Raw genomic sequence first — 27,810 nt, 5'->3', positions numbered from 1 at the left:
TTAAATCAAATTGAATGTAAACGTGTAGATACATAGATGCTTTAAAAAGGGAGTAGTGGCAAATATTTTTTTAATTCTGAACTGAATATTTCATTCAAAAGTCTATGATACATATTTCATGGGAGTAGTGCACTTTGGTTTGTTGTAGAAGTGCTTCTTTTGCCAAAGTATGATTATATCAAACCATATTTTTAAGTAAAAGATGAAGGAAAGTTGGTTTTGACTTCAAATCAGAGGGAAGTCAAGTGTGTATGAAGAAGAAACTGTTTGATGTAGATCTTGAAATAACATCATAAAATCTGCTTTATAGGTGAAGTGTTGCAGCCTGTAACCGACCATGATATTCCTCAACAACTTGTAGAAAGGCTACAAGAAGAGAAGAGGATAGAAGCTCAGAAGAGGAAGGAGAGGCAGGAAGCTCACCTCTATATGCAAGTGCAGGTCAGCTTTTGAAACAGATTAAGTTACAGCTACTTTACCATGAAAATTTAGAATATTGAACCACCCTGGAGGCAAACCTTGATTTTCTTTTTTTTTTCTTTTTTTTTTCTTTTTAATTTTTCTTCTGAAGTAGCGTTTGAAGAGAAATTATAATTTTAGTGCTTTTAGGTATATTTACATATGCAACAAATTGTAATAAAACACACAGTACTGTATGTTATAAACATTTCTGTTTTCTTTAGAATTTATTGTGCTTGTGAGTAAATATAGTAAGTTCAGGTGAAAGGGAGAAAGACCAGGTTATTTCAAATGGCTGCCCTGCCACTGCACTTTTATCTCCTTCAGGAATTATTTTCTAAAATTAGAATGTATCTAGCCATAGGCTGCAGTCTGGACTATTGCCAAATGGAGCTCATCAAGTAGAAGCAGGAGGAGAGAGTGTTTATATTTGCAATTATCGTTTTGGAAAAGCCAGATGGACAAGATTGTTATGAATTGCCTTAAGAAACCCTGTTTATGGCTCTTTCCAGAGCCCATCTGGCACAGGGAAATAGAACCCATTTTCCATGTGCCTCCATGTTTCCTTGCCTGTTCTCTCTGGTGTTGATAAGCAGAGATACTGGTCAAGCCCAGCTTGTTCTGCCCTGCATTTGCACTGAGTTTGCAGTGGGACACTGGCAGCATTGCACTGTTTGTGCTTCTGTTACCAAAGAGTGCAGGGGAGCTGTGGGAAGTACAGGGAGAGGGTTCAGTGGCCTCCTTGCATTCACCAGTCACAGAATTATGTAGCCTTTTTATTTTCTCCAAGTGTCAAGATTGTTAGAGCATTCCAAGACTTGAGATCTAAGCACGACTGTTTTTAATTGCTCGGGATTTGTAAGAATTAATGTATTTTAATTACTTGCACTGATGAGATTATCAATCACGATTTTTTAATTTCATTGTAATCTGTGTTCTTGCAAATTTGTTCCCTGAGAACATGAATTGTGATAGCACTGTGCCAGAGGGCCAGGGAGGTTGCATAGTAAAGCATCCTGAGAAGGTATTACCTGGGCTAATCTGAAAAGTAACCTTTAAATGTCATTTTTCAGATAGTGGCAGAGGATCAGTTCTGTGGTCACCAAGGCAATGATATGTATGATGAAGAAAAAGTGAAATACACTGTTTTCAAAGTATTAAAAAACTCCACACTTACAGAATTTGTTCAAAACCTCTCTCAAACAATGGTGAGTTTTCTGTAGCTGAATACCTGCATGTATTTATTTTGTTACATTATGGTTGTGTTCTAGCTCTTACCTTCTCCACATATTGACAGCAATCATAATTTAGAACTTTTAAACCAAAATATCTGTTTGAGTTTTATGAAAACATCTTAGCCTATTTTTCTCTTGTTTTGATTTAGTTTCCTGTCACAATTTTTATTTTTTTAGGGATTTCCCCAGGATCAAATCAGATTATGGCCAATGCAAGCTAGAAGTAATGGAACAAAAAGACCTGCAATGTTAGATAATGAAGCAGATGGCAATAAAACGGTAAGCAGTCACTGAGAGATGATAGTACTTCTTACATCTCCTGAGATTCTTAGTTCTCTTGAAGAATATCTAACTTTGAGACATAAGATTTTTCAGGCTTTTAATTTAAAATTCATTTCAGTGTATCTGGTGAAGTTTGATACTTGGGGAAGACTTGGTGTTTAGTGGATTGGTTTGGATAGGAAGCAGGAGTGTTGTTGGTGCATATTTTTTCTGCTGTGGAAAAAAAGGTGTAATCATGATTTCTTACACTAGATTAAAACAGAAATTTCCCTTTGACAAAAGGGGCAAACCCTCTGGATTTAAGGAATTCTATTGCTTAAAATGTAAAATGTGTCTAAATACCACAGGATGGTTTCACCTTCCTTTTATTCTAAAATTGAGTCATGTCCTTGCCATTATAAAGACAGCTGTAGGTAAACTTGTGAAAGATAAAGAAGTGGGTTCATTTTAAGTAAAACCTACTGTTACTGCTTCATCAAAGTTTTTGGTGGTTTTATATCCGTATTTGTTTGTCTTAATAAATTTCATAAACTTCCTTTAACACAACTTAAAAAAAAAGCCTCTCCCATTTGTACAATGTCATAAAGTTCTTGAATCTGATTAAAATGCTGATACCAGGTTGTATTAGGTTCTTCAGAGACTTTTTTTCCTTCTCTCTTTCTACATAGATGATTGAGCTCAGTGACAATGAGAATCCATGGACAATATTTTTGGAAACAGTAGATCCAGAGATGGCTGCTACTGGAGCAACATTACCCAAGTTTGATAAAGATCGTAAGCATATGGGCTAAACATTTCTAAAATACAAAATGCTTTTATATTGGGTGTATCTCCAAAAACACTGTGCACTCCTTTTTTTCAACAATGTCATTGATGTATCCATCAAACTACTACAGGACTGAAATTAGTTTGTCTCATGCAGTTTTTCCTTCATTTCTCTTGAAGTGGAAGGCATGCTTTGCATGTTTTTAAACTCACTGAATAATTTTCTCTCTATATTTTAAGGGCACTGATAATAAAGACACATATTTGTTCTTGTGTAAATAAAAACATCTAGGTGATCTCCTTCCCCCTCCCCAAGCCTTACTTAAAATTAAATCTTGTTTTTTACTTTGTAGATGATGTAATGTTGTTTTTGAAGATGTATGATCCGAAAACTCGGAGTTTGAATTATTGTGGACATATCTACACCCCTATATCCTGTAAAATACGTGAGTTCTGAATTTCAATTTCATTCTGATCATTGAAGTTTTAAAAGTAGATTGGCACATACTTTGCTTTTCATAATACTTCCATCGCTGAAACCAAAGTTACACCAGAGAAGCAAATCCTTATTTTTTCCCCATGTGGTGTCAGTGACATTTTCTGCAGGTCTGAGCCTCAAAACCCCACAGGTGGTCAGTTCATTGTTGCTCTACTCACCAGGTGTTACAGCTGTTTCAGACCTGTTGTAAAGCTTTGGGATGTGATATTTCCCTCCCAACAGCTTTTCATGCAACTCTTTTACAGCCTTTCAGTATGGCAGCCTGAGCAGCTGCTCAGCCTGAATTGTGTGTGAGCCTGGATTTTCATATGGGTCCATTTAAGGAATTCAGCAAATACCCACTGACTAAAAATATTTTTGTTTTTTGTTTTGAATGTCTCATTTGTTAACCTATACATATTTTTAATTCTATATTTTAGCTAGTTTTTTTGGGGGTTTTTTAAAGATACTAAACCTTTTTTCTGGGGATGGAGCAGTGTTATTTAATCTCTTGGATTTTCAGTGAACTCGCACATATTTTTGTTGTTCAGATGAAGTGGAAAGGAACCATAAATGTGTGTCTGGTTGAATGTCAACAAGGGAAGCTTAAGGAAGGCTCTTTCTTAGGCATCTTTACCACCTACCCAGGGTAAAGAAAGGGATTCTCTCCTTTCTGTGGTTGGTCTCACTAGCAATTAGTGCTACACATTTCACATTCCTTCTTTTTTCTCCAACAGGTGACTTGCTTCCAGTTATGTGTGAGAGGGCAGGATTTCCACAAGAAACTAACCTTATCCTCTATGAGGTTTGGATTGATAGACTTTTTGTAACTTTTTTGTCTTTTGCATGCTGTAAAGAAAAAAAAAATTTAAAAAGTTGCTCCTAACAGTGGTAATGTATAAATTATCAGTACTGTAATCTGTAACTTTGAAGTCTACAGTGCTGCAAAAGAGTAGCAGCAGAGAGTTAACTTAAAAACAGATTTTATATTAAACAGAAAGAAGTGTAAAGCTTTAAAACCAAAAACTGTCTCCATGAGAGTCCTACATGAGCAGCTTTGTTGTGCTAGACTTGTGTTGCTGAGTTAGAAGAGCTGATGCTGCTGACATTATTGGCCATTGTGTTTTCAGTGCCCACCTTAGTGAGGTTGAGAAAATGTTGCATCTTCTCCTTCCTTTCCCAAGCCAAAGCCAGCAAACAAAGTCCTGTCTGCTAGGCTGTTTCTGCCCAAAGCAGTGAATCTTCATAACTGCCACATTTATTGAGTGCTGATGATGCAGATCTTGCCAAGGCCAAGTCCTTGCTAGAGTAAGAACAAGGAATTTGGTTTTTGCTGCAATTTCTGGTAGCAGCCCTGCTGCTCTCTCTGGTGGTTCCAGGGCAGCACACACAGAGCTATCCTAAAAAGCAAAGCTGTTCTTGTTCTGGGCAGGCCAGGGTTACAGTGCCATTCCAGTTTGTTTGCACAGGTGCTTTTATCCCTGGGTCAGCCCAGAGCTCAGCCTGCAAGTATAAATATGTAATATGCATTTAGGTATTTAATAATACATGCATTGGATTTGAAGAGATACACATCTATCCATTTGTTTCAGTTAAAAGAATGTACAGGTTACCTTAGCTGATGATTTCTTCACTATGGTGACTTATTTGTGACATTTATTTTTGTCTTTTATTTTGTGATCAATAATTTTTGTTCTTTGTTGCAGGAAGTTAAACCCAATTTAACAGAAAGGATTCAAGACTATGATGTATCTCTTGATAAAGCTCTCGATGAACTCATGGATGGTGACATCATAGTGTTTCAGAAGTATGTATTGTAAGGGGGCACCTTATTGCAATTTTATCACCTGGCTCACTTTGAAAGCTGAACTTCCTTTAAGCTTCTTTATCAAGAGCTAAGTATTACATTCCAATAGTAGATGTGTTCTCTGCAGTTCTCATTTGTTTATTCAAAGGGGAAATGAGCAAATATCAGTCCTGTTTGAGTATCATGTGCCACATTACTTAAGGAAAAAGTGTCCTCCTAGTTTAGAAAACCAATAACGTAAAATAGTTCATAATATTACCAGAGTGTGTTCAGCAATGCATCTGATTTGTGCAGCTTTGTACTGGAGCCACTGTAACACAGATACTGAAGAGCCTTCCAGCATTTCAGATACCATGGCCACTGGACAAGGCTCTTGGAGCTCTTTCAGCCCAGAACTACACTGAACTGCTTTCCCTTTTTGCCTCTCCCCTGTGCTCACAGTCAGGTCCTTACTGGTCTGCAGTGATGAGATGCTCCTAGTTTGCCTGAGGTGCCACTCATAGGTGTACTGGTGCTTCAGCTGGAGATTTCTCCAAGGCAAAAGGGGAGCTCCTGCATCTTGTATCCAATGAAGGGATCTTTCATAAGCTTGGCAGGGCTATAAATCAGCATTTCTATGCTCTCACTCCTGATGGTCACACCCAACTGTGTTGCTCTGTTTCTCTCCATGGGCTGACAGTGGGTGGAAGCCAGCTAGTCTATCTTCAGCACTCTTACCCCAGATTATGTGAGATGAATGTATTTCTCATGTCATGCCTTGGAACTCGCAGTCCCAGTTGACCCAGTTGGTGTTATGCACCCTTGGCTGGCTGCTGACTCCTGGGTAAGTGCACAGCTTGTACCCTGGTGCTATTTCTCTGCAGAGAAGTTGGGGTACCAGTCAGGAGTGACCCAAACCAGCCCCTGTGCCCACTGTTCTGCCTCTCTGTGCCAAGGAATGCCGTCCATCTGTCCTCTGTGCAAAGTGATTGATACAGGGGTTCATGGAAAGCTGTGCAGCATTAGTACAGACACACAGGGATGTGCCAGGGTGGGAGGGAGGGCCAGCTCCTGCTGCAGTGGTGCTGTGAACCCCCAGGAGCCCAGCAGAGCAGGCAAGGGCTGCAGCACACAGCCACGGCGGGCTCTGGGTCACTGCTGACTGCACCAGTCCTACTGTGTGCCAGTGGTGGCTCTTGCAGAAGGTTTCTAAACTTCATCTCTGTATCTCTTCACTGTTGCTGACTCACTGTAGAACATATTTTTAAAGCTCCAACTGCCTGTGTGTGTAACAATGGGATGTGTAATGGTATCACCATTTGTTTGCTCTTGTAGGGATGACCCAGAAAATGATAACAGCGAGCTCCCCACAGCTAAGGAATACTTCCGAGACCTCTATCACCGTGTGGATGTCATTTTCTGTGACAAAACCATCCCCAATGACCCAGGCTTTGTTGTTACTTTATCCAATAGGATGAATTACTTTCAGGCATGTCTCCTGTTTCTCTTTTGTTTCCCTGTTTGGAAAGGAATTTTTGCACTAGCTCACAAATGCATTATACATACTTTTAGAAAAGTTCTTAAACTGCCTGTGTTTTTTGCATTGTGTAGATTTCATTTTAGATGAAAAATTTACGGAAGACACTAAGGCTTGTGGGGAAAAATACTATAAACCCCCCAGTTTTATTAATAATGAGTTATTTTGATAATTGGATTCTTTCTTTGTAGACCATTCTGCTTTATCAGGGAAATTACAGTCTCATGAAATAATGACTGTATGAGTGTAGAGCAATGTCATAACTGTGTGAAACAATTCAGAACTTACCAAAAATTTATTTTCAGGTTGCAAAGACAGTCGCTCAGAGACTTAACACGGATCCAATGCTATTACAATTTTTCAAGTCCCAAGGGTAAGACAAATTCCTTAGTATTCTTTGTCTAAGCTGCTCCTCAAAAATTAGCCTTTTCCAGGTCATTAACTAATTCTGTACCAGTAAGATGTTACCTTTCTGGCAAGCACAGCAGGTTGCTTTGACAGTTGAAGTATTGCAATGTCTGTCTCTAGAGTCTCAAAGAATTGCATGTTTTAGAAGAGTTCTAGTAAATGTCATTTTAAAAATCATTAATTACTTCAAAGCCTGGTGCTGTGGGATAAATTGCTAAGCTAATTCAAGTGCTGTTTCAGTGAATGCAGATTTCTAGAGTGGAGGAGAGCAGAAACAAATGCACATAAAAGCATTATTTTTGCTGATTTTGCAAGTTCAAATGCAGGAGTTACTTCACTGAATTCTCCTCCCTCAAAGTCTGCAAATGAGGTTTTATGAAGATGACAACAATCTAACAAGTTCTCAGGTGCTCAAAGGGATATTTCTGGTTAAAGTGGTGGTTTTACACATGTTTATGTAAAACTAGTCTTGAATCTGTATAAAACTAGAGCAGAAAGTAGTGTATTATAGCTCTGTGTATGTGCTTCAGGAATAATGCACACACAAAACTTACAGCTCTCTGTATTCATGCAAGTGTAAATGCTCTTTAGTTACCTGAGGCTATCTCCCTTCATCATCAGTGAGAATTTGAGTAGCTCTTTGTAGTTTGCAGTGCTGTGGTCACTGTGGAATTTGCTGTGTCATATGGCTCCACAAATTAACCTTTCACAATCTAAAGCATGTGCTGCTATGCCAGTAATTTCAGAGGAATGTGGGTCTGCCAGCCTGCAGCACTGACATCAGTGAGCTTGTAAACATCCAGGAGAGTTAACACACACCCTGAATGGTTTTCTGTTCGCACAGCCCAGCTGTGTTTAAAAATCACTAAAGTTCTGGGTGTTGTGCTGCTTAGGCTGTGTTAGCAATTATGTGAAACTGAAAGCCAGTAATAAAAATGTTCTTGGTGCTTCAATTTGCTGAGCAGTAATGGATTTTGAAGAGATGGATTTTAAGAACATGTTTTCTTTCTTTCTGTAGTTATAGGGATGGCCCTGGTAATCCTCTTAGACATAATTATGAAGGTACTTTAAGAGATCTTCTGCAGTTCTTCAAGCCTAGGCAACCGAAAAAACTCTACTATCAACAGGTAAGAGTCTTTTCTTTTTATTGGGGTGAGTTATGAAAAATAATTCTGCCCTATTCAAAGTATGCCTAAAGTGTTTTTCTTTTATTTCTTTAGCTCAAAATGAAGATAACTGATTTTGAAAACAGAAGAAGTTTTAAATGCATATGGCTAAATAGCCAGTTTAGGGAAGAGGTGAGTGAAGCCATTACACACTTGCTGTTATTTCTGTGTCAGAGCTGTTATGGCTGTGGATATGGGTCTCCCCCTGAATAACCCCTGAGAATTAGAACAAAGCTGTATATGATGTAAAAAAACCTAATGAAAACAACAGCAAAAAAAACCCCAAAGAGCACAAAAAAAAAAAGTAAAAAAAAAAAAAAAAAAAAAAATCACCTTCCTTAACAGAAATGTTGAAGATGACATAGGTGTTGACTTCAGTTATCTTTTCAAGATGGGTGGTTAAGGGGAACAATCCAATGTGTTCTGTGCTTTAATGTGGTTGTTTACTTTTTCAGCTTTTCTAATGATGTTTGTGTTTCAAATTCCACAGGAAATAACAGTATATCCAGATAAGCATGGGTGTGTGCGGGACCTGTTAGAAGAATGTAAAAAAGTTGTAGAACTCTCTGAAAAAGGTTCAGGGAAATTAAGGTAAAGCTGGAAGACTCTGATTTCTTCTATGTCAACGTGTAGATTTTATGCAGCAAAGTGTCTGTAGAATTTAAAATACTGTAGATACCATTATTAACAGATGAAGTGTAATATTGTGTTAAAATCTTCCAGATTGTCACTGTTAAGAGTTCTTCTTAACTATAAATATAATTTTACACAGCTATTTATTTTGTATTTAATAAATTCGTCCTTGAGTTTCATCAATTGCATTTTTTAGTCACGACTTATTAATTGTTTCAAATCCAAGCATTTCATGCTATTCACTTCTCAGGAGTTACAGGGGTTAAAAGTGAGGTCATTTAAAGAGGATATATAAAATAATCTCCACTAGAAACCTATATTTTGTAATGGCACATCCTAGCTTTTTGCCATGAGCCAGAAATAATTTACCCTCTTATGACTTTACTGCTTAATTTTTACTAAAGATTGAATTTAGAATTTTATAAATACAATAGCAGCATCAGTGTACATTCTACACTAATCTCTCCTAAGATTTGAGAAAGAAATGTTGCATTGAATTTTTTAAATTCACTTTTAAAAAATACTTTTCTGTTTATCTTTAAGGCTGCTAGAAATTGTAAGTTACAAAATAATTGGTGTCCATCAGGAGGATGAGCTGTTAGAGTGTTTGTCACCTGCAACAAGTCGAACGTTTCGAATAGAGGTAAGTTGTGCTTGTCTTAGAGAAGCTTTAAAACCTGACTTGGAGAGAGCAAACTCTTTCAACTGGTAATTTTCTTTTTCTTCAAATACTGTGATGTTTGTATTAATATTACATGATAATATTATATATATTTTAAGATAATGCTTTTAAAAAGATCGCCCTTTGTTCCATCTGTTTCCCTATAATGGTTTCATTATTTCATTTTTACAAATGTTTTTATAACAATACGTGAAGACTTTGCAAGAGCCTGTCCAAAGGACATTTAATGTCTTGGCAGTAATTCCAAGGTTTGTTTGAGAGTTAATGATAGAAGTGTTTATGCTTAGAACCCACTTTTGTGCTGTAATATTCTAGAAGGTTTTGTTTCCATTTCTGTTACACTTGAGGTTCTTGAAGCAAATTTGATACTTAACATGTGATTTGTTTTTTTCTAAACATCTCATCATTTAGATCTACTAACTTGCTTCAAAGATCAGAAATGAAAAAAAAAGTTTCCAGTGTAAACTGTAATGAGGAGCTGGCAAGAGGCCTGTGTTACTGTCAGCTAGTTCTGCACTGATAGAAGATTTCTTGTCAAAAAAGCCATTCAGGGAAGCCAGGAGAATATTTCCTGAGTAGGGGAAGCTGAAGTGCTGTCATGCCAGGGATGAGGGACTCTGGTAAAAGACTGTCAAACAACATGGCTCTTTTAATTGTTTTTGAATAGAATTGTTTGAAATCAGTAACAGTACATCAATAATGCTTTCAGTTTCTTAATAACTAGAAAAATAACTTCAAAGCTTTAGTTTCTTTTTGTGCAAGTTTAGCTAATTGGAGTCACAATTCTCTGTCTGGATCTAGGAAATTCCTCTGGACCAGGTAGATATAGATAAAGAAAATGAGATGCTAATCACAGTGGCACATTTCCACAAAGAGGTTTTCGGGACATTTGGAATTCCATTCTTGCTGAGGATACACCAGGTGCAGTATCCCTCCCTTTTTCTTCTGTGGGATTATACTGATGATGTTTTCTATAAATACTGTTGAAGAAATGCATTAGTGTATGAAGTGAGTAGGAAAATACAAAGGTTCTGCCCAATCTGTGCCTTTTTATGGTTCAGTCATTTCCCAGCTCAGTTCCCTTTGCATATCCAGGTTGTTCAGTGTTTCAGGGAGCCTGTGAACACCTAGAAAGCTGTCACTTGGCAGCAGCTGCCATCCCCTGCCCCCTGCAGAACCCCCCAACAAAGCAGAACCCTATTTCCAACAGCACTTGAGTGTCTGCAGTGCAGAGTTGTTGGCAAAAGTGGCCCTGCCATGGTTGCTCTCACTGAGGGTTATGGAAAATGGGGTTGCTTTCTCCATCGCTTTCTGAGATGACTTTGCATTTCATCCCTTCTGTAATTTGATGTGCTTTATCTTCTAGGGCTGAAAGCTGGTACAAGAACAAAAGCTAATTTTGAAAGCTTAATTTAAATTCTCAAGTTTTTCCTGTGGTGTTGCTCCAGCTGAATGTCACCCTGATTCTCTTAATATCAAAGTGTATTTCTGGGAGCAGTTACCATTTCCTTCTAAGCTTTTTCTGGTTCATGTGTGTTACTTTATGTACTTTAAAAATTCGGGAATGAGAACTGTGTCCATATTTCTCTATCTCTAAAATTATAATTTTACTAATTTCCATATTTTTGATCAAAGAGTTAACACTTGTTTGATGATTTTTGGTGAAAACCATTTGTTCTGCATTTCCTTGTTCCAACAGTTAATATATTTTATTCATCTTTAAGTTGGCAGTATCTGTCACTTTTTTGGGCACTTTACATAGACAGGGAGCAGAAACATGCAAAAAGTAGCAACAAGTTTAGCAAGAATATGGGGGTTTTTTTACAAATTCCTATTTTGCTGCTAATTTTCTGATTTTGCTACTTTACTTTAACCTGACTTGCACATAGCAGTGGCAGTGCCTGACCAATTTATGGGGCAGTTTGCATAATGATAGATCAATAAACTTAAAGTTTCTGAATGTAGAGCAAGTTGCCTGCTGTTGTTCCATATTGTAGAGAATGATGTTGACACTTGTGTAATTTTGTAAATAGCAGAGGCATTGAGGCAATCTATTTCAATGAAGTTTAAACAGGCGATACTAACAGCTTCCTTTCTTTTTCCTAGATTTTTTTGACATTAAAAATCTTGTTGTAATTATTAGGGTGAACACTTCAGAGAGGTTATGAAGCGGATTCAAACAATGCTGGACATACAAGAAAAAGAATTTGAGAAGGTAATTTCAAACTGGGAGAGTTTTTATTGCTGACTGTAAACCCGAAATGAGTTCATTGTAGTAGGTTGGAACACCCCAGACTTGGGATAAGTGTAGATTTTGTGGGATAGAACAGCTGCTTGACTGAAATAATGCTTTTTCTAGGACTAATTAGTTAGAATGGGTAGGATCAGTATTTCTGTACTGCATCAAGAGAAATATTCTGCAAAACAAAGTAACCCAGAAAAGTGTAGCTGGTGTGGGACCTTTAGAAGCCACCCCCAGATCACATTCCTGTTCAAAGCAGAACGTGACTCAGTCAGGTTGTGCAGGGCTTTTTAGTTGCAATTTGCAAACTCCAAGGGTGGGAATTCTGCCCTGTTCTGGACACTGTGTTTTAGAGTATTCCACTATCACTGGGAAGCCTTTGCTTTCCTTGCAAAGGAAATGCAAATAATCAGAATGTTTCATTTTGCAACTTGTGGAGGTCACCTCTGTGCAGTTTTTTGAGAAGAGCCTGCTCCTGTGCACCATCCTCCAGGTGGTGGAAAACTGTAGATAGCCTGTCAGCCTTTTCTTCTCTGGGCTGAGCAGAAGCCATTTCCCAGAGGTTCCTGAATGCCAGGTTCCTCCCAGTCCTCTCACAGCCTCACTGGACTGTTGCTGCACTTGCTGCAGTTTGTTGCCCTGTCTTTTTCCCTGGAGGGCTTGAACCTGGACACAGTATTCCAGGATGTGGGTTCATGATTTCCTGAGCATTTATTTTGTCCCATTATCTAGGTTGTTGATGAGGGTTTTAACCAGGATTGGCCTTTTTCAATTCCTGAAGCTGAAAGTTATAAATTGAAGTTACAAATTTTCTACTTATAACCAGCTGCAAGTTAGACTGTGAACTTAGGCTTGAAGACTTAATTTTAGTGTCATATCCTACCACTTGGTTTTTGAGTATTTTTTTTCTTTGCATAGTTTAAATTTGCCATTGTAATGATGGGCCGACACCAGTATCTCAATGAAGATGAGTATGAAGTGAACTTGAAAGATTTTGAGTCCCAACCTGGTAAGTTGTCAAACAACCTCACTTTTCTTTTGGCCTGCTGAAGCTGCTCTGCCACTTGTTATAATGTGTTCATCCTTAACTCAGGATGCAGGAAGAGTTTGTTCTTTTAGCATGATATACATGAGATGTAGTGACCAAGCAAGTATTTATATACACCAGTGTGCACACTGAGCAGTGTTACATGAATGTGTTAGTCCACGAAAATGTATTTTATAGGCATATAGATAAATAATCTGTTTCCTTTTGAGTTCAGAGATTGCATGTGCATCACCAAATGGGTCCAGTGTCAGTATAACACACTTTACAGCATCAGTTGCACCTTGTCTTTATTGTTCATCTGCCCCCTTGCATATTTGATTCTTGTTTATTCTTCGTATCCTCAGTGAATCTGAAGATTCTAACAAGAACATTAAATATGTCAATTAGATGCTGTTTAGATTTTTTTTCCATAAGAAATGAGTCACCAAGGTACAAATTCAGCTCCATTCTAAATTTGTCTCTGGATTGGCTGTCATCTAGTTTACTTGACTGACATTTAAACCTCTGTTTTCTTAGATATTTACATATGGGAGAAACCAGGTTAATCCTTCAGGTGTTCCACCACAGGAGTGTTTTCATAGCCATAGCATGGGTTGGGCTGGGAGGTGCCTTAAAGATCATCCCATTCCAGCCTGCTGCCAGATGCCACACACCAGACCAGTCACACAGGGCCCCATCAAACCTGGCCTTGGACACTTCCAGGGCTGGGACAGCTGCAGCTCCTCTGGGCAACCTGCAGCAGTGCTTCTAAATCCAAATCTCTCCTGTTCCTCTTTGGAGAGTTCTATTTGGGAATGGCACCTTTGCATCCACAATCAGGGATCCATTGAAACCCTTGAATTCACTGGGTTTTCTTCTGCCAGCTTAGCTGAGTGTTCCTCTCTGTGAGTTGCACTGACTCTCTGCAGTTCTGTTTTTCTGACAATTAGGAATTCTGATTTTTTATTGGCAGGTTTTGCTAGGGTTGAGCTTTCTCCATTTTTCCCCAGCTGTGCTCTGGTTTGGTGTAACAGCTGTAAAGAAATCCTGTAACTGTCCATTTATTTCAAAACCTGCAGAGAGTTAGACGTGTGTTATTACTTGCAGGAGCCTAGCAAACAGTCCTTTTGTTGTGTGGGTAGCACAGGCAGGCTTTGGCTTCCAGAGCTGACTGTCTGCAGCTGCACAAGTCACCCCAGAGCCCAGGAGTGTGTCACAGTCACCTCTGGGCACTGCTGGTGGAGGCTCTCTGGATGGTCAGCTTGGAGGTGGGCATTTCTCCACAGACAGGCAAACTCTGCTGTGGTCAGAGCAGGCAGAGTCCTGATTTTATGCTGGGAGTCATCCCTCATGGGTCAGGGAGGGAAAGGCAATAGTCTGGAATGAGCTGCTGGCCTTGGTGAGCAAGGCAGAGCCAGTGGTGCCAAAACAGCTTGAAAAACCAACCAGTGACCAGGTCAGAGGCACAGAATGTGGGGAAGGGAGAACTTGAACTGTTTGTAGGAATTGTAAGGAATGTGAGAGCAAAAGGTTTTATTTGAGAGTTCATGGAATTCACCCCTGTGAGAAAATATTGCTTTGATAGAATTAATTTCTACAAATGCCAGCTTTTAGCACACACTGGACTGATGGAACCAAAGCTGGGGCACTGCACAGTTTGATTGGTGTAGCTGATGTCAGTAGTGTCCCTCTGCTGTTGCCAAGGTACACCAAGTATAGCTGTGACTGTGCTGGCACCAGCCATGTAGGATCTCATTTCTTTCTTCAGAAACATTCAAATTCTCCCACTAAGATTGGCAGTTCTCTTTTAATTTGATATTGACCATTATGTCAAACAAGAAAAAAACCCCAAAATAATTTTGATTGAAGAAAATATATCACAAAATGCAGATGCAGGCAACCAACAAGGTCACGTGTTTTATGCTTTAGTGGTTGCAGCTGATGGCTTTGAATGTAGAATGTACTTTCCTTGCTGGGGGCCTCTTTAGTTTCTGCCTTTATCATTTCACTTCAAAGAATATTGGATGCTCTGCATTGAGAACATCTTAAAAGAGAATTTCTCCCATTTGCAAGAAGTATGTGGACTGTGGTTTTTCATTAAAATTAGCAGTAGAATAAATAATATTGGGTTGAACAAATGAAAAAAAAAATCTCTATATTTTCTTTACAATCTAAGTGACTAGGGTTTTTTCTTAGAAAATAAAGAGGAGGGGCAGTTTCATGATTTCTTAATTAGCATTATTTGCATTTTACATGAATTAAACAGATATTTCCACTAAAACCGGATGATAGGGATAGCAGAGATTATGGCAAATACTGTTGGTTGTCATGTTGGCTGTCAAATACTGTTTCAATGGCAGATCCTCCCTGTTTGAAACAGGCTCAGCACTTTGGTGAGAGCTGGTACTGTGATGTGCCTCTGGCCATAACAGTGCTTATCTTGCTTTAGCACAGCCTTCACTGCTGTGAAGTCCTGTAGGTGGCTGAAGAAGACAAAAAGCAGGTACCTGCTGCAGAAGGAGCTGTGAATGTGCTGCTGGAAGGAAAACCCTGCCCCTCTGGCTGTGCACTCCTCTGCCCTCCCTGTGATGCCCAGCACACTGTGGGCAGGGCACACAGGACTAGGTTGTGTAATGGAAACATTTTTCCAATTTAGTCTTAAAACTTCATTATTTTTTTCTCTTTTCTTTTCTAGGCAACATGTCTCATCCAAGGCCATGGCTAGGGCTTGACCATTTCAATAAAGCCCCAAAGAGAAGTCGCTACACTTACCTTGAAAAAGCTATTAAAATCCATAACTGACTTACTTAACCAGATTGTCAAGGCAAGGGACAAAAATAAGTGTGTGTGTGCACCTTTTTAACAACTGTAGAACTTTGGTACACGTGCACTATATCTGAAGTCTTCAGCAAGAGGATTTGCTGCTGATGTTAATTTTATTTTGTTGAGGCTGTTCAGTTTGGCTTCTCTGTATCTATTGACTGCCCTTTTTGAGCAAAATGAAGGTGTTTTTATAAAAGCTTGGATGCCAATGAGAGTTATTTTATGGTAAACGTAATGCAAGGCAATTGTCAGCATAATGAGGGAAGAGTTTAGTAGAACAGTTGACATTGGCAAAATTATTTGTCTGTAGTACGTTTATAGATGGCATAAGCTGACTGGCTGCCCTTCCCATGTGGTGTTCACCATCACTGCAGCTAGTAAGTCTTATGTTTAGACTCACATCAGATTTATTTCCTTCAGTTATACTTTAAATGACATTTTTGTGCATTTGTAAATGCAAAAGAAAAACTCACATCATCAATAAATAGCAATCTCTACTTTATTGTGTACATTGTTGGCACTTATTCGGGATTTTTGTCTCCTCCAGCTTCATAGAATCTTTTTTAATAAACTAGTTTTCATTTAATTTAGTCAATACTGTGCATCCCGTTTTACCAAGTGGATGCCCCGAGTCCTAAAAAGAGATATTTGGGTCTTTTTATGAAATTTCCAACCACTGAGAAATACCGTTGTGATTGATTATGCCATCTCCTGGCAAATAGAATGACACTCAAAAGTTGGCAAAAGCAAGTGAAAAGATTATAAATATCATTAATTTAGTTACCATGGGAAGAGATGGGGAAAACACAAGAACTAGCCTTTTAGCACAGAGGGCATGCTCACTAGTGTTTAGTAAGCTGTTGACTTTGTATAAAAAAGGAGGAAAAAAAACGAAAAAAGAAGAAAAAAAAACTGAAAAAAGCAATTGTATATTTAATGAATGAACATGTACAATTTAACACTTGGAGGTTAATTTTATTGGGTGAGTCTGCAAGTGAATTTCACTGATGTTGATATTCATTGTGTGTAGTTTTATTTCAGTCCCCAGACTGCTTCCTTTTCTTTGGAGCTAATGCCAGCCGCGTGTCTAGTTTTGAGTGCAGTAAAGATAGAATCAGCAATTCACACTTAATTTTACATTCTTTTCCAGTATTTTATTTTGTTTCTGTAGCCGCAGTGTACAACTCCTCTTCCTGTATATTGCCTTTTTTTGCTGGAAAATGTTGTATGTTGAATAAAATTTTCTATAAAATTTTTTTTGATGAGTGATGACATGGACATTGAAGAAGATTTCTCCTCTCCATGGAAATAGAGTTTTGGGAAACGTTTTCATTAATGAGATTTTGCTAAAGGTGTGGTTTTCTTTTTCCTTAAGTGTTGACAATTGTATAATTCTCATTTGTTGTTTTGGGGAAACTTTGTGGGGGTTTCTGTTTAATAGTTTTGGGGTTTGGAGGTTTTTGTGGGGTTTGGTTTTTTTACATCCTAACTAGTCACATTTGAGCTTAACAAATAAAAGGTTTTCCAGGAAAGGAGCCATGTACAAAAAAGACAAATGGAAAAATTATTTTACTAGTTTGTTTGTAAAGCTTGTAGTAGAGTCTTTGTGGTAGACTGGACTCTGCCTGCCTGTAAAAAATTTTGTGGTCCAGATTCTCAAGTCTAATATTATAAATGGTGTAAAATGAAATCTGGAGTCTCTAAAGGTAAGGTCACTTCATAGAGTAATAGATTCCCTCTGTAACGTGTTCCCTGTATTCATAACCAAAACAGAAGGTGCAAGTTCTAGGAATGTTTGATTCTTGTTTTAGTTTGTTTCTTGCAGTGCTTTTAACTGTCTCTTATTTCCAGTCAAGGCAAACTAGTTGTTTACTTTTGTTTTGCTGTCTGTGTGTGTAGGTTAGCATAGAGGGAAGTGCTTATCTGGCATGCCTTAAGTGAGAAAGCTTTCCTTTGCTTTGCATTTCCACAGGCTGGTGACAACTGCACCATCCCAGGGCTGTTTTTACTGGTACTTGGATTGTCTCTGCAGGCTTTCAGTAAATGTCAGGATTGGTTTCCAAACTGTTCCTGTGAATCAGAGGCTCTGGTCAGCAGTAGTAAGCCCTAATTCTATTCAGCATTGTTTAGACTGAGAGGAAATTGAGCTTGTATCTGAATGTCACTAAGTTTTCACATTCATTTATGGGATGGTGGCAGTTTTTAGGGACTATCTTAAGAAACGCAATCCTTCCTGTTTCAGAAGAAAAAGCCGCTAACAGTAGATTTTGGGTGCCTTTTGGGTTTTAGATGACTGGATTTTATGTGCTTCAGTATTTGTGCTATTCCTACACTAGTTTGGTGTTGTCCATACTTTGAGGCATTCCGTATGCAGTTTTCAATTACTGAAGGATTTTCTGGAAAAAAAAAATGTTTTGGAGCACACGTAACTTGTTACTGAAATGTGGAAATACATATGAAGAGGAGGACAGGAGGGTTTCTCAGGTGCAGTATGTTTGTTTAGTTCATTGAAAAAAATCTACAAGAATACATTCTTCAAAATTGCCATGCTTTCCATTTCTTTATTTTATATTTTGGAATTATCTGGATAATAGACAGTGAATGCATTAAAGTAAGGTAATGGTAATATAAGCATTAAGCAATAAGGATGTAATTTCATGGTACACAGCATCAGCGCAACATGTTAACAGCCCATCCAAATTCTCCCTAGCAAAACAGAGCGTGGTTCCTGTAGATTTACATAGTGCCTTTTATCCTAAAGGAGTCCAAAGCATTCTGTGCAATCTGAGCAGATCACACCAGTGAGAGTTGCTGACCAGAGAGTGCCAGCCAGCCCCAGCCCCTTCACCCGCCCAGGCTGGCCCAGGCTGGCACAGCCACCCGGGCAGGACGAGCAGAGCGAGCGCCTCCCGCACCCCGGATCTACCTCAGCTGCTGCCCTCCAGCTCCTCCAGGATCCCCGTGCCAGCGGCGTCCCCACCCGTGCCAGCGGCGTCCCCACCCGGCCCCGGAGCGCGGGGCTGCGCTGGCGGCAGCGCCCATCGGAGCCACGCCGGGGGGTTGCTGTGTGAAATCCTCTGTGAGCAATCGTTTTCTGTAGGAACTGTACATATTGTAAATAAAATAGCCCGGGGTAAGCACTGCTTTGGTGTCTCGGCTCTTCGTTTTGGACAGGAGTGGGAGTTACAGCTCTTGGGTCGCTCAGAACTCAGGGAGATTTTGGTTAGATTGAGTAGATGAAGTTTACAAAATTCAGCTCAATTGTGTGTTAGGAGTGGCATTAATAATGTAAGGTGTGCTGGCCAGAAGGTGTTGTCATTCCATTGCAAGAGTTCTATTGTCATTATATTGCAGAGGTTCCATATTGCTGGCGTTTCATACCTCTGTGATGTTTCTTGTAGGCAGCTCTGGGCACTGCCTCTTCCTTCTTCTCACAGTACCCAACTGACTCCAGTTCCCCTCAACCCACCAATCCACTCTTTTATAACACTCTTCGTATTGGCTACAGCTGTGGCCTGTTAAAGTCAGGCCTCCTAATCTTTAATAATTAACCCAGCTGCAACTCTTTAGCAGATAAAATTACTTTCTATACTACCTTTATTTACTTATATTCTATGCCCCTACAAGAAGGTAAATTCTGACTTCAGCTCCCACATTTTGAGCCTTCATTTTTCCTGAAGCATTTTGGTACTGAGGTGCAGAGTGTCACTGTTTGGTGTGAGAGCAGCAAGTGTCATTGATTGTTGGCTGTTAAACTTGCCTGGTCTTTGGGATCAGAAAAAGGGGGAAATGTTCACATGTGATATGTTCTAATCTGGCTCCAAATCTGTGTTCTATTTAATTTCTGTCCCAGGTGATGTTGAAGTTAGCTGTATACCAAGCACAGCAGGAAATTAAATTTGATATGCTGGAAGCTTTTATTTTTTATTAAATAGTTGTGTAAAACTATTGTACTTATAAATAGTGGTGTAAAAATGTCCTGGCTACTTCTGTTAAATACCTCTTGCACATCTCAAGTCATATATTTATGTAATTTCTTTGCTGTATGTATCTACGTGTGGATTTGGGGTTTGCACCTTTCCTGATTATGTCACTGACTTGGTGCATTATTTACCACTAATTAACAGCAACACTTGTGGTTTCACAGCCACATTTTAAAATAGAGAAAAATCTTAACATCCTAAAAAAATGTGTGAATTGGTAAAACCTGTTGTGCTGCCATCTGTGTGCCTTCCATCCTTGAGGGTTTGTGTTCCATCAGGTCACAGCAGGTTGGGTGGCTGGAGGGGACAGTCCCTGACCTTGCTACAGAGGAGGGAAATCTGTGGCAGCTGCTCTGGGGATGGCTGGGTGTTGAAGGGGCTGTGGAATGTTGGCTCTGGGTTTCATGTAGGGCTGGGAAAATGTTGTTAAACAGTTTTTACATGTATTGATTATGGTTTTTCACCTCTCACTGTCTGAAGTCTGGGGTTTCTGTGGTCTAAAGGCTGCAGTGGTGCAGGTGTTGAAATAAAAATCGTGCATATGCCCAGCCTAGCTTAACTGAGCTGGGATCAGCTCAGTAGGGGCAGTTTGTGGTGCAGACTGTGACAGATGGCTTAGGGTCGCAGGACTGGTGGCAGTGCGTTCCTGAGGCTCTTTTCTAACAGCTGCTTTCAACCCCAGTGTCCAAAGCCAGGACTTGCCTTTGCTGTGTCACTGTGCCAGCCGCCGGAGGAGCTGCTGGGGGCTCTGACCTGACTCGGTGTTCCTGCTCCTTTCCCGGTGTCCCTGCCCTTGTCCTTGACCCTGTCCCGGTGTCCCTGTCCCGGTGTCCCTGTCCCGGTGTTCCTGTTCCTGTCCCGGTGTCCCTGTCCCTGTCCCGGTGTTCCTGTTCCTGTCCCGGTGTCCCTGGCCCGGTGTCCCGCGGGCGGAGCGCGCAGTGCGCCCTGTGCCCGGCAGGGGGCGATGGCGGGCGGTGCCCCGGGACGGCGGCCACGGCCAGTGAGTGACGGGACAGGGACCCTGCACAGGGACAGGGGCACTGCACAGGGACAGGGGCACTGCACAGGGACCCTGCACAGGGACAGGGACACTGCACAGGGACAGGGGCACTGCACAGGGACAGGGGCACTGCACAGGGACCCTGCACAGGGACAGGGACACTGCACAGGGACAGGGGCACTGCACAGGGACAGGGGCACTGCACAGGGACCCTGCACAGGGACAGGGACACTGCACAGGGACAGGGGCACTGCACAGGGACCCTGCACAGGGACAGGGACACTGCACAGGGACAGGGGCACTGCACAGGGACAGGGACACTGCACAGGGACCCTGCACAGGGACAGGGGCACTGCACAGGGACAGGGACCCTGCACAGGGACAGGGACACTGCACAGGGACCCTGCACAGGGACAGCGACACTGCACAGGGACAGCGGCACTGCACAGGGACCCTGCACAGGGACAGGGGCACTGCACAGGGACAGCGACACTGCACAGGGACAGGGGCACTGCACAGGGACAGGGGCACTGCACAGGGACAGCGACACTGCACAGGGACAGCGGCACTGCACAGGGACAGGGACACTGCACAGGGGCACTGCACAGGGACACTGCACAGGGAGAGCGACACTGCACAGGGACAGCGACACTACACAGGGACAGGGGCACTGCACAGGGACAGGGACCCTGCACAGGGACAGGGGCACTGCACAGGGACACTGCACAGGGACACTGTGCAGGGACAGGGACACTGCACAGAGACACTGCACAGGGACAAGGACACTGCACAGGGACACTGCACAGGGACAGGGACACTGCACAGGGACAGGGACACTGCACAGGGACAGGGACACTGGCCATTGCAGGGACACTGGTCACACCAGGGACAGGGCACTGATCACAGCACGGGGAGCGTGGTCACACACCTGCACAGTTTGGATTAGGATCTCTTTAAGCTCTTTAGGTGCCCGTAGTGCAGGGTTGGGGAGCAGCCCCAGTGCTGCTGCCCCGCATGCCCCTGCCCTCACATGTGCCAATGTGAAAGCACTGATGATGTTATAACATGGAAATGCACGAATTTCTTCTCTTCCTCTGTTTATTTTTCCAGCCAGCAATAAGCTGCAGCAGCTGCTGCTGCTGTCAGTGGTGAGAAGGGTCTGGGCACCTCCTGGGCATTGTAATTGCAGGTATTTGATTGCACAAGGTAAGTGACTGTGAAGTTCTGTGTGAAGGTGAAGTCTAATAAATCCTGCTTTGGGAGATGATGCACTGCAGTGAGAAGGCTGAGAGGTAAAATAAAGACCTTGTCTTGTGATGACTTTTTTCAAGCTGTGCTTGCTGATTTTTCTTCTTTGTGTGTTTGCCTTTTGCATTGTACCTTGTTAATGTGAAGGGGGTGTCCCAGTGACCTGCATCTCTGCTCTGGGTGCAACAGGGCATGGCAGCAATGCACACAGCAGATTTGCCAGTCTTGTGAACAATAACAGGTTTATTTTCTTACCTCATACATAACAGAGTAAAGACAATCTCATAACTTAGTGTTTTGTTAATAAATAATCAGCTACACTGTACCATCCACAGCCCTGCAGGGGTAGATCCTGCAGGGAGAAGAGCAGAGAGAAATGAAATCCCAGCCAGTCAGTTCCAGTGCAGAGAAGGTAAAAGCTTCTCTGAAACATCCATGTCCAAACCTTAGGTAGTGGTGGGCTGAGAGGTCCAGAGGAGTCTGTGTCCCAGCTGGGTGGGAGATTTGAGAGGATCTGAAGAACTCACCAGCTGGAAACTTCACAGCACAGGGCAGCGAATCAAACAGAGCATAAATTAAATGATAGTGCAAATTAGTCTTGAAGTGTTCTTTTGTTTTATAGCCAGTCCAACCATATGGTGCTAAACTGGAGTTTACCAGGTGGGTTCACCAGCAAGGGAGCTGCAGAACATAAGCATAGTCCTGGGAGTTTCCTAGCAGTAGTTTTATGTGCAGAATCTTATGCCATTAGGAAATAGAGGCTTTACAGCATCTGGTTGCATAAAGTTTGTTTCTATAGTCTTTTGTACCTATAAATGTGAAATTGGCAGTATGGGCAGTAATGATCTGCATCCTTGAAGATCTTGATGAAGAGAGGGACGAAGCAGCATCCAAAGCAGCACCTGGAGCCAAAGGGGAGATGGACATGCACAGAATGATTTCTGCCTTCCCTTTCCTGCTGGCCACAGCTGTGATTTCCCCCTGCCTTGTTCTGTCTGCCTTTTCACTGTGTGAATCCCCTTCTTTCCCAAGTCTATTAAGGTTTAAAATATCTTCCAAAAAATTTATCTTCGCTTCTGACATATTCATGAGTCTGTTCCTGAGCCTGATTCTAAATTACAGTTGGGAAGGAGACAGTGTTGTACTAATTTCTGCTTGTTTTATGAAAAGTGAAACATACTGGGATAAATTTAGCAAGTTTGCATCCCCTGTAGCCATGATCACTGTATCTAGAAAGGACAGGATGGCTTCTCATCAAGTGGAGAAGGGCAAACTGTCTGTATAGGCACTAACTAGAACTTTGATTTTTAATTACTCATTTTTAACCTTCTGCTGTGCTGAATCTACACAGTGACCATGAAAACTTACCCAACCATGCACAGGCTGGTGCACAGGAGGTAGGACAGCTTGCCCAGTCTGTAGGTGACCTGGGTGGTGATGTGCTGGCGGCAGGAAGGACAGATTGTGGATGTTGGTTTGCTGGAGAAGATCCCTGCCACGATGATGGGAGGCTGGGGCACCAAATAAACTGAGTTCAGGAGGAGAGGAGAAGCAGCCAAATTAGAAGCACAGGAAATATTTTGCAAGTTAAAAAGCCTAAATTCAGAGAATGTGGGTTCTTAACGTGGCATGCATGTTATTATTGTTGATTTCAGGTGTATTTCTAAGAACCACTGTGCTGTTTTTGTGTGTCCCCACCACCCTCTGTGGATGTACTCTGACTCTGAGGGTTTGTCTTCTGATATTTAAAATGAAATGAAAATCCTTGTTCTCCCTGAAGAAGAGATTTGAAGGAGGTTGGGGAACTTTCTGGATCAGCTTTTCAGTAGTTATGAGAAAGTCATCAAAGCAGTTACTCTTACACCTACAAAACAGCTGTAGGTGTTTGTAGCTACAGCTGCTGGTGCTGTTCTCACTTAGTCTCTAGCTCATGTTTTTGCAGTCTAGACTTGACTGTCATATTCCCTGAGGGGCACATCCCTTGCAGATACACGAAGGATGTTTTTTTCAGAAATGTTTTCAGTAAAAAAATACCATTTTAAGGATCCTAAGTCATGTTTAGGGTACAACTTCACACTGTAGCCTGAGGCAAAATGTGAGGAGTGGGAAGGTATCTGTTAGATAGATAGGATAGAGCATGTCTGAGTCAAGTGCCTTCTGGTTTTAGAGATATTTAAAAATGTGTCTCCTTTCCTCCTGTATGAGGTGTTACTGACTGTTCTTGAAAGCCTCTCCTCAGCAAATCCTTTGAGCTTCTCCACTTCATAAAGGTGACTAGAACAGGAACATTGGCCTTAAAATTATTTGTTCTGAAAGCCCTGGCTTCTGGCCTTTTTGGTTTGGTTTGTTTTTGGGGTTTTTGGGTACTTGTGTAGATTGGCTAATGCTGGACAATCAAGTCTGAATTCCTTGTATTATTATCCTTAGCTTATCTTTTGACATTGCTGTGGAAATTTTCCAGCTTATGAGGTTGTGGTTGTGTCAGCAAAGTCCCGCCCTGTGTGTGGATGTTCAAACCAAGCCCATTTCCCTCCTGCTGTCCTGCCCTGTCAGAGCACAGCCCTGGCCTTACCGGGCTCCTCCACGATGGTGGTTTCTCGGTAGGAGTAAGGTGGGGGAGAAGGATACTCATAGCTCCCTGTGCAAAGAAAAACAGGGCAACATGTGTAAGGAACAGCAGCTTCTGGCTCCCAAAAACCCATGGGGTGAGACAAGAGGGGCCTGCAGGGAGTGCCAAGTCCAGCACAGGGGGAAGCAGCCACAGAAGAGCTGCAGTGGCTGCTGGCCTCACTTTTATAAAAGCTGAGAAACCAAATAATTTCTTATGAAAGGCAGCAACTCCATCATTGCAGCATAACACTGTCATGATACTCAATCTTAATTTAAGGATTCCACTCATAAAGGACCCACAGCCTACCTTCTAGTGGTAGAATTACCACTTCTACCTTCAGTGGTAATTACCCTTATTTAGTGTTTAGAGCCTTTTTACTAGTTCAAACTTTATCAGCTTTCAACAAAGATATTTCCTCACACTCTGTTCTAGAAAGAAAAAAAATGTTAAAATATCTTTTTCCTTTTGCTTTGGGAGAAGGGAAGCTGGTGACTAAGACACCTCAAGCTTTTTCAGTTCTTTTGCTAATCTTTCAAATTAAGAATGCAATCAGCCTACCTGAGGTGAAATAAATGACTGTATTAAAAAAATACATTCATGAATACATTCAAAATAAATCTAAGTAAAAAGCTTTACAGCCAGCTGGCGTGGATGTGGTACCAAACAGGGCTGCTCTGGGACAGGAGGACAAAATCTGAGAGAAATCTTGGTTGGTCAAGCCTGGACAGCATTGGAGAAACTCTGACCCCAAGGCAGAGCAGCCCTAAATCCAGCCTGTGCTCAAACCTTTCACAAAGGATGTGGGTGCAACCAGGGAATGAATGAGCCCACAGGGATACAATGGAATATAAAACCAGGATTTTCCAGAGTGGGATAAAATATAGTGGCAAAGGCGAAAAAAACGTTAGCAATATTTTCTTGAATGGCTTGCCAGAAGTGGTAGAGATTTGCAATGGCATTTGGGGTTTGTGGTGGTTGGCTGGTGTTTAGCTTTTGGTTTTGAGGAGTTTTCTGTTTGTTTTTTTTTGTTTAGTTTTTAGGGGGTGTTATTTGTAGGGAAAAAATTGTAAAAAAAATAAAACTGAAATAATTTCCTTCTGATTTAAAAAAAGAATGTGCTTAGTACAGGTGAGCTCCCACTTGCTGTGTTAGTGGAGGATCTGCAGTCAGGGCTGGGTGTGGGCACTGCCTGTGCCTTGCCTGAGTGGCTCCAAGTGAGACTCCTTCTCCAGAGCCTCTTGCAAGCTCTGCTGAGCTTAGAAAAAGGCCAGAGAGATCTTTGAGGACAAAAATATTTACAGAGAGAGCTGATCTAAACAAAATGTCTGAAAATTAGTCAGGTTTAGAGGCCCACGGCTGACACATCCAGCATTATTGGTTACTGCCTCATCTCCCATTTGGATTTTTTCTCCAGCTCTGTACAGTAAATGACAATTTCCTCAGCAGCAGGAAGGTAACAAAGGTACAATCACTGAGGATGGGGAGTGTTGTGAGGTGCTTGTGTGGGTGTGAGAGCAGTGCCTGGGGTTCAGAAGGAAAAGCCCACCCAGGAGAGCAGCAGCTCCTGGCACCTCCTGCAGCCCTGGAGCTGAAATATCCCTGGGCATCCCCCTGCATCCCCCTGGGCAGGGGCTCTTCATGCCTGTAGGAGCCTGGGGAGGGCAGCTTGGCCAGCAGGGACAGTAGGGAAAAGGCCAGAACTCTAAAACTAGATGACAATTGAAGCAGGACACAGCCCATCCACGTACAGAGTGTGCTGGCTGAACACTTGCACGTTAGGAATATGAAATTATTGTAGCGATACAGCTGCAATAAAGCACATGGTTTTAAAAAAAATATTAACTGAACCAACAAAAATATTTATTGCCATTAGTTGGAACTGTTGGTGCTGAGAATTTTGAACTTTAAAGGCACAGGAACATTTTAATGATGTTCCTATTAGGAGACCCTATCCCCACCCGGGGGTTTATACATTGGACACATCCTAAACCCATCACATCCTGGCAAGGCTGGGCCCCAGATGTGCTCGGTGATGAGCTGGAATGTAGGGGGATACAGTAGGGGTAAATGAAGGTGGTATAGAATGTAATAATCTTATCCCCTAAAGAGTTGCAGCTGAACCAATTACTAAAGATTAGGAGCAGGCCTGATGTTAACAGGCCACAGCTGTAGCCAATAAGAAGAGTGTTGTAAAAGAGTGGATTGGTGGGAACTGGAGCCACTTGGGTGCTGTGAGGATGAGGAAGAGTCAATGCCCAGAGGAGCTGCCTATGAGAAACATCACCGAGGTACGAAACTCCAGCAATATGGAACCCTTGCAATGTAATGACAATAGAACCCTTGCAATGTAATGCCAACTCTGGAAACCAACCCCAGGGAGCCCCCGGGATGCCCTCCCAGCCCCGCTCACCGTCCTGGCCCAGCGGCGGCGCCGAGGGCTCCGGGTACCGCTCGGGGTGCGGCTCGTACATCACCACGGGCACCTGCGGCCGCTGCTTCTCCGCCGCCATCCCCGCGGCCCACCTGCCAGAGAAGGGCAAAAGAAAACCTTCCCTGAGGCTCACCTGCTGAGAGAAGGGCAAAAGAAAACCTTCCCTGCCTGATTCTCCCTGTCCTGGGTTTGCCAGCGCTCCTGTAGCTCCTGCTTCTCACACTCGGAGGGTGCTCAGAGGGGAATTAGCAGTTCTCACACTGGTTTTTGCAGGACGGAGAGCAGTCAGCTCCTGTAACACTTCGTGATGAGGAAGGTGGAAGGCAGAAAATACCATCTTAATAAAAGAAATACCAGCATTTCTTTGTGCTGGGAAGCTAAAGATGTTTCCCCAGAAAACACTATTCAAAGTGTGCAAACTCGGGACTGAAAGAGTTACTTGTGCAGAAAAGAAGCTTTTTTTTTCAGGTAATCAAAAAAAGGGAAGAGCACACTTGGAGCCCCTGTGAAAAACCTTCACGTGTGATTAAGTCAGTGCAATCAGCGGCAATTTGGATCCGTCTTTCTTCGGGTTGTTGTGCAAACTTATCAGCGTTGTTATCGTGACCAGTTTTGTCCTGTGAAACTATTGTCTCATCGGTAGGTGACAGGCTTTTGTTGGGAAACATCCTTATTATGGGTGACTGCGCTGCCTGAGGCTCTGAGCAGGATGAAACCACAAAATGTGTGTTTTGCAGGTGTTAGCAGGAGCTGATCCTCGCAATAAATGCGGGTGGGAGGAAGAGGACAGGGACAGAGATGTGTGTTTGTATCCCTGCCAGCGGAAAGGCGGTAATTATTCCTAGCTGCCCCTTCAAGCAGTATTAACTGGTTGATTTCCTACTAATCAATATTTACTGGAAGAGTCCTTTGCAGAAAAAAGGGACAGCCTTTTTGCACAAGTCAGTGAGTGTTCTGGGGGAAAAGGGAAGTTTCGGGGAGAAAAAGGAGCACAGATTCACAAACTGCCCGAAT

At 41.8% G+C, this 27,810-nt stretch overlaps 2 protein-coding genes across 2 annotated transcripts in view; one reads left to right on the top strand and one right to left on the bottom strand.

Annotated features, from left to right (window-relative positions):
* Positions 1-16,779, top strand: part of USP7 (ubiquitin specific peptidase 7) — a 69,913-nt gene extending 53,134 nt beyond the window's left edge. Inside the window, exons 15-31 of the mRNA XM_066560594.1 lie at positions 311-441; positions 1,533-1,667; positions 1,872-1,973; positions 2,645-2,750; positions 3,095-3,187; positions 3,957-4,024; positions 4,926-5,026; positions 6,341-6,494; positions 6,848-6,915; positions 7,969-8,077; positions 8,171-8,248; positions 8,607-8,707; positions 9,293-9,392; positions 10,233-10,352; positions 11,575-11,646; positions 12,592-12,682; positions 15,396-16,779. Of these exons, the coding sequence (XP_066416691.1) occupies positions 311-441; positions 1,533-1,667; positions 1,872-1,973; positions 2,645-2,750; positions 3,095-3,187; positions 3,957-4,024; positions 4,926-5,026; positions 6,341-6,494; positions 6,848-6,915; positions 7,969-8,077; positions 8,171-8,248; positions 8,607-8,707; positions 9,293-9,392; positions 10,233-10,352; positions 11,575-11,646; positions 12,592-12,682; positions 15,396-15,502 (1,736 nt within the window). The 3' untranslated portion in view covers positions 15,503-16,779. The remainder of the gene's footprint in view (positions 1-310; positions 442-1,532; positions 1,668-1,871; positions 1,974-2,644; positions 2,751-3,094; positions 3,188-3,956; positions 4,025-4,925; positions 5,027-6,340; positions 6,495-6,847; positions 6,916-7,968; positions 8,078-8,170; positions 8,249-8,606; positions 8,708-9,292; positions 9,393-10,232; positions 10,353-11,574; positions 11,647-12,591; positions 12,683-15,395) is intronic.
* A 5,768-nt stretch (positions 16,780-22,547) lies between these two features.
* On the bottom strand, positions 22,548-26,875 carry LITAFD (LITAF domain containing). The gene is made up of 4 exons (XM_066561271.1): positions 26,776-26,875; positions 24,327-24,392; positions 23,123-23,282; positions 22,548-22,656 (listed from the first exon to the last, which is right to left on the bottom strand). The coding sequence occupies exons 1-4, from the start codon at positions 26,873-26,875 to the stop codon at positions 22,548-22,550; spliced, it is 435 nt and encodes a 144-aa protein (XP_066417368.1).
* Positions 26,876-27,810: the final 935 nt, after the last annotated feature.

Source organism: Molothrus aeneus, chromosome 16, assembly GCF_037042795.1.
Source record: "Molothrus aeneus isolate 106 chromosome 16, BPBGC_Maene_1.0, whole genome shotgun sequence".
Lineage (NCBI taxonomy): Eukaryota > Metazoa > Chordata > Aves > Passeriformes > Icteridae > Molothrus > Molothrus aeneus.
The sequence above is the reverse complement of the archived record's forward strand: the minus strand, read 5'-3'. Positions and strand labels throughout refer to the sequence as shown.

Coding starts and splice junctions, on each gene's coding strand:
- LITAFD (XM_066561271.1), bottom strand. CDS start 26,875: ATGGCGGCGGAGAAGCAGCGGCCGCAGGTGCCCGTGGTGATGTACGAG. Junction 24,393..26,775: donor GCCGCCGCTGGGCCAGGACG/GTGAGCGGGGCT, acceptor TTCTTTGCACAG/GGAGCTATGAGTATCCTTCT. Junction 23,283..24,326: donor CACCATCGTGGAGGAGCCCG/GTAAGGCCAGGG, acceptor TCCTGAACTCAG/TTTATTTGGTGCCCCAGCCT.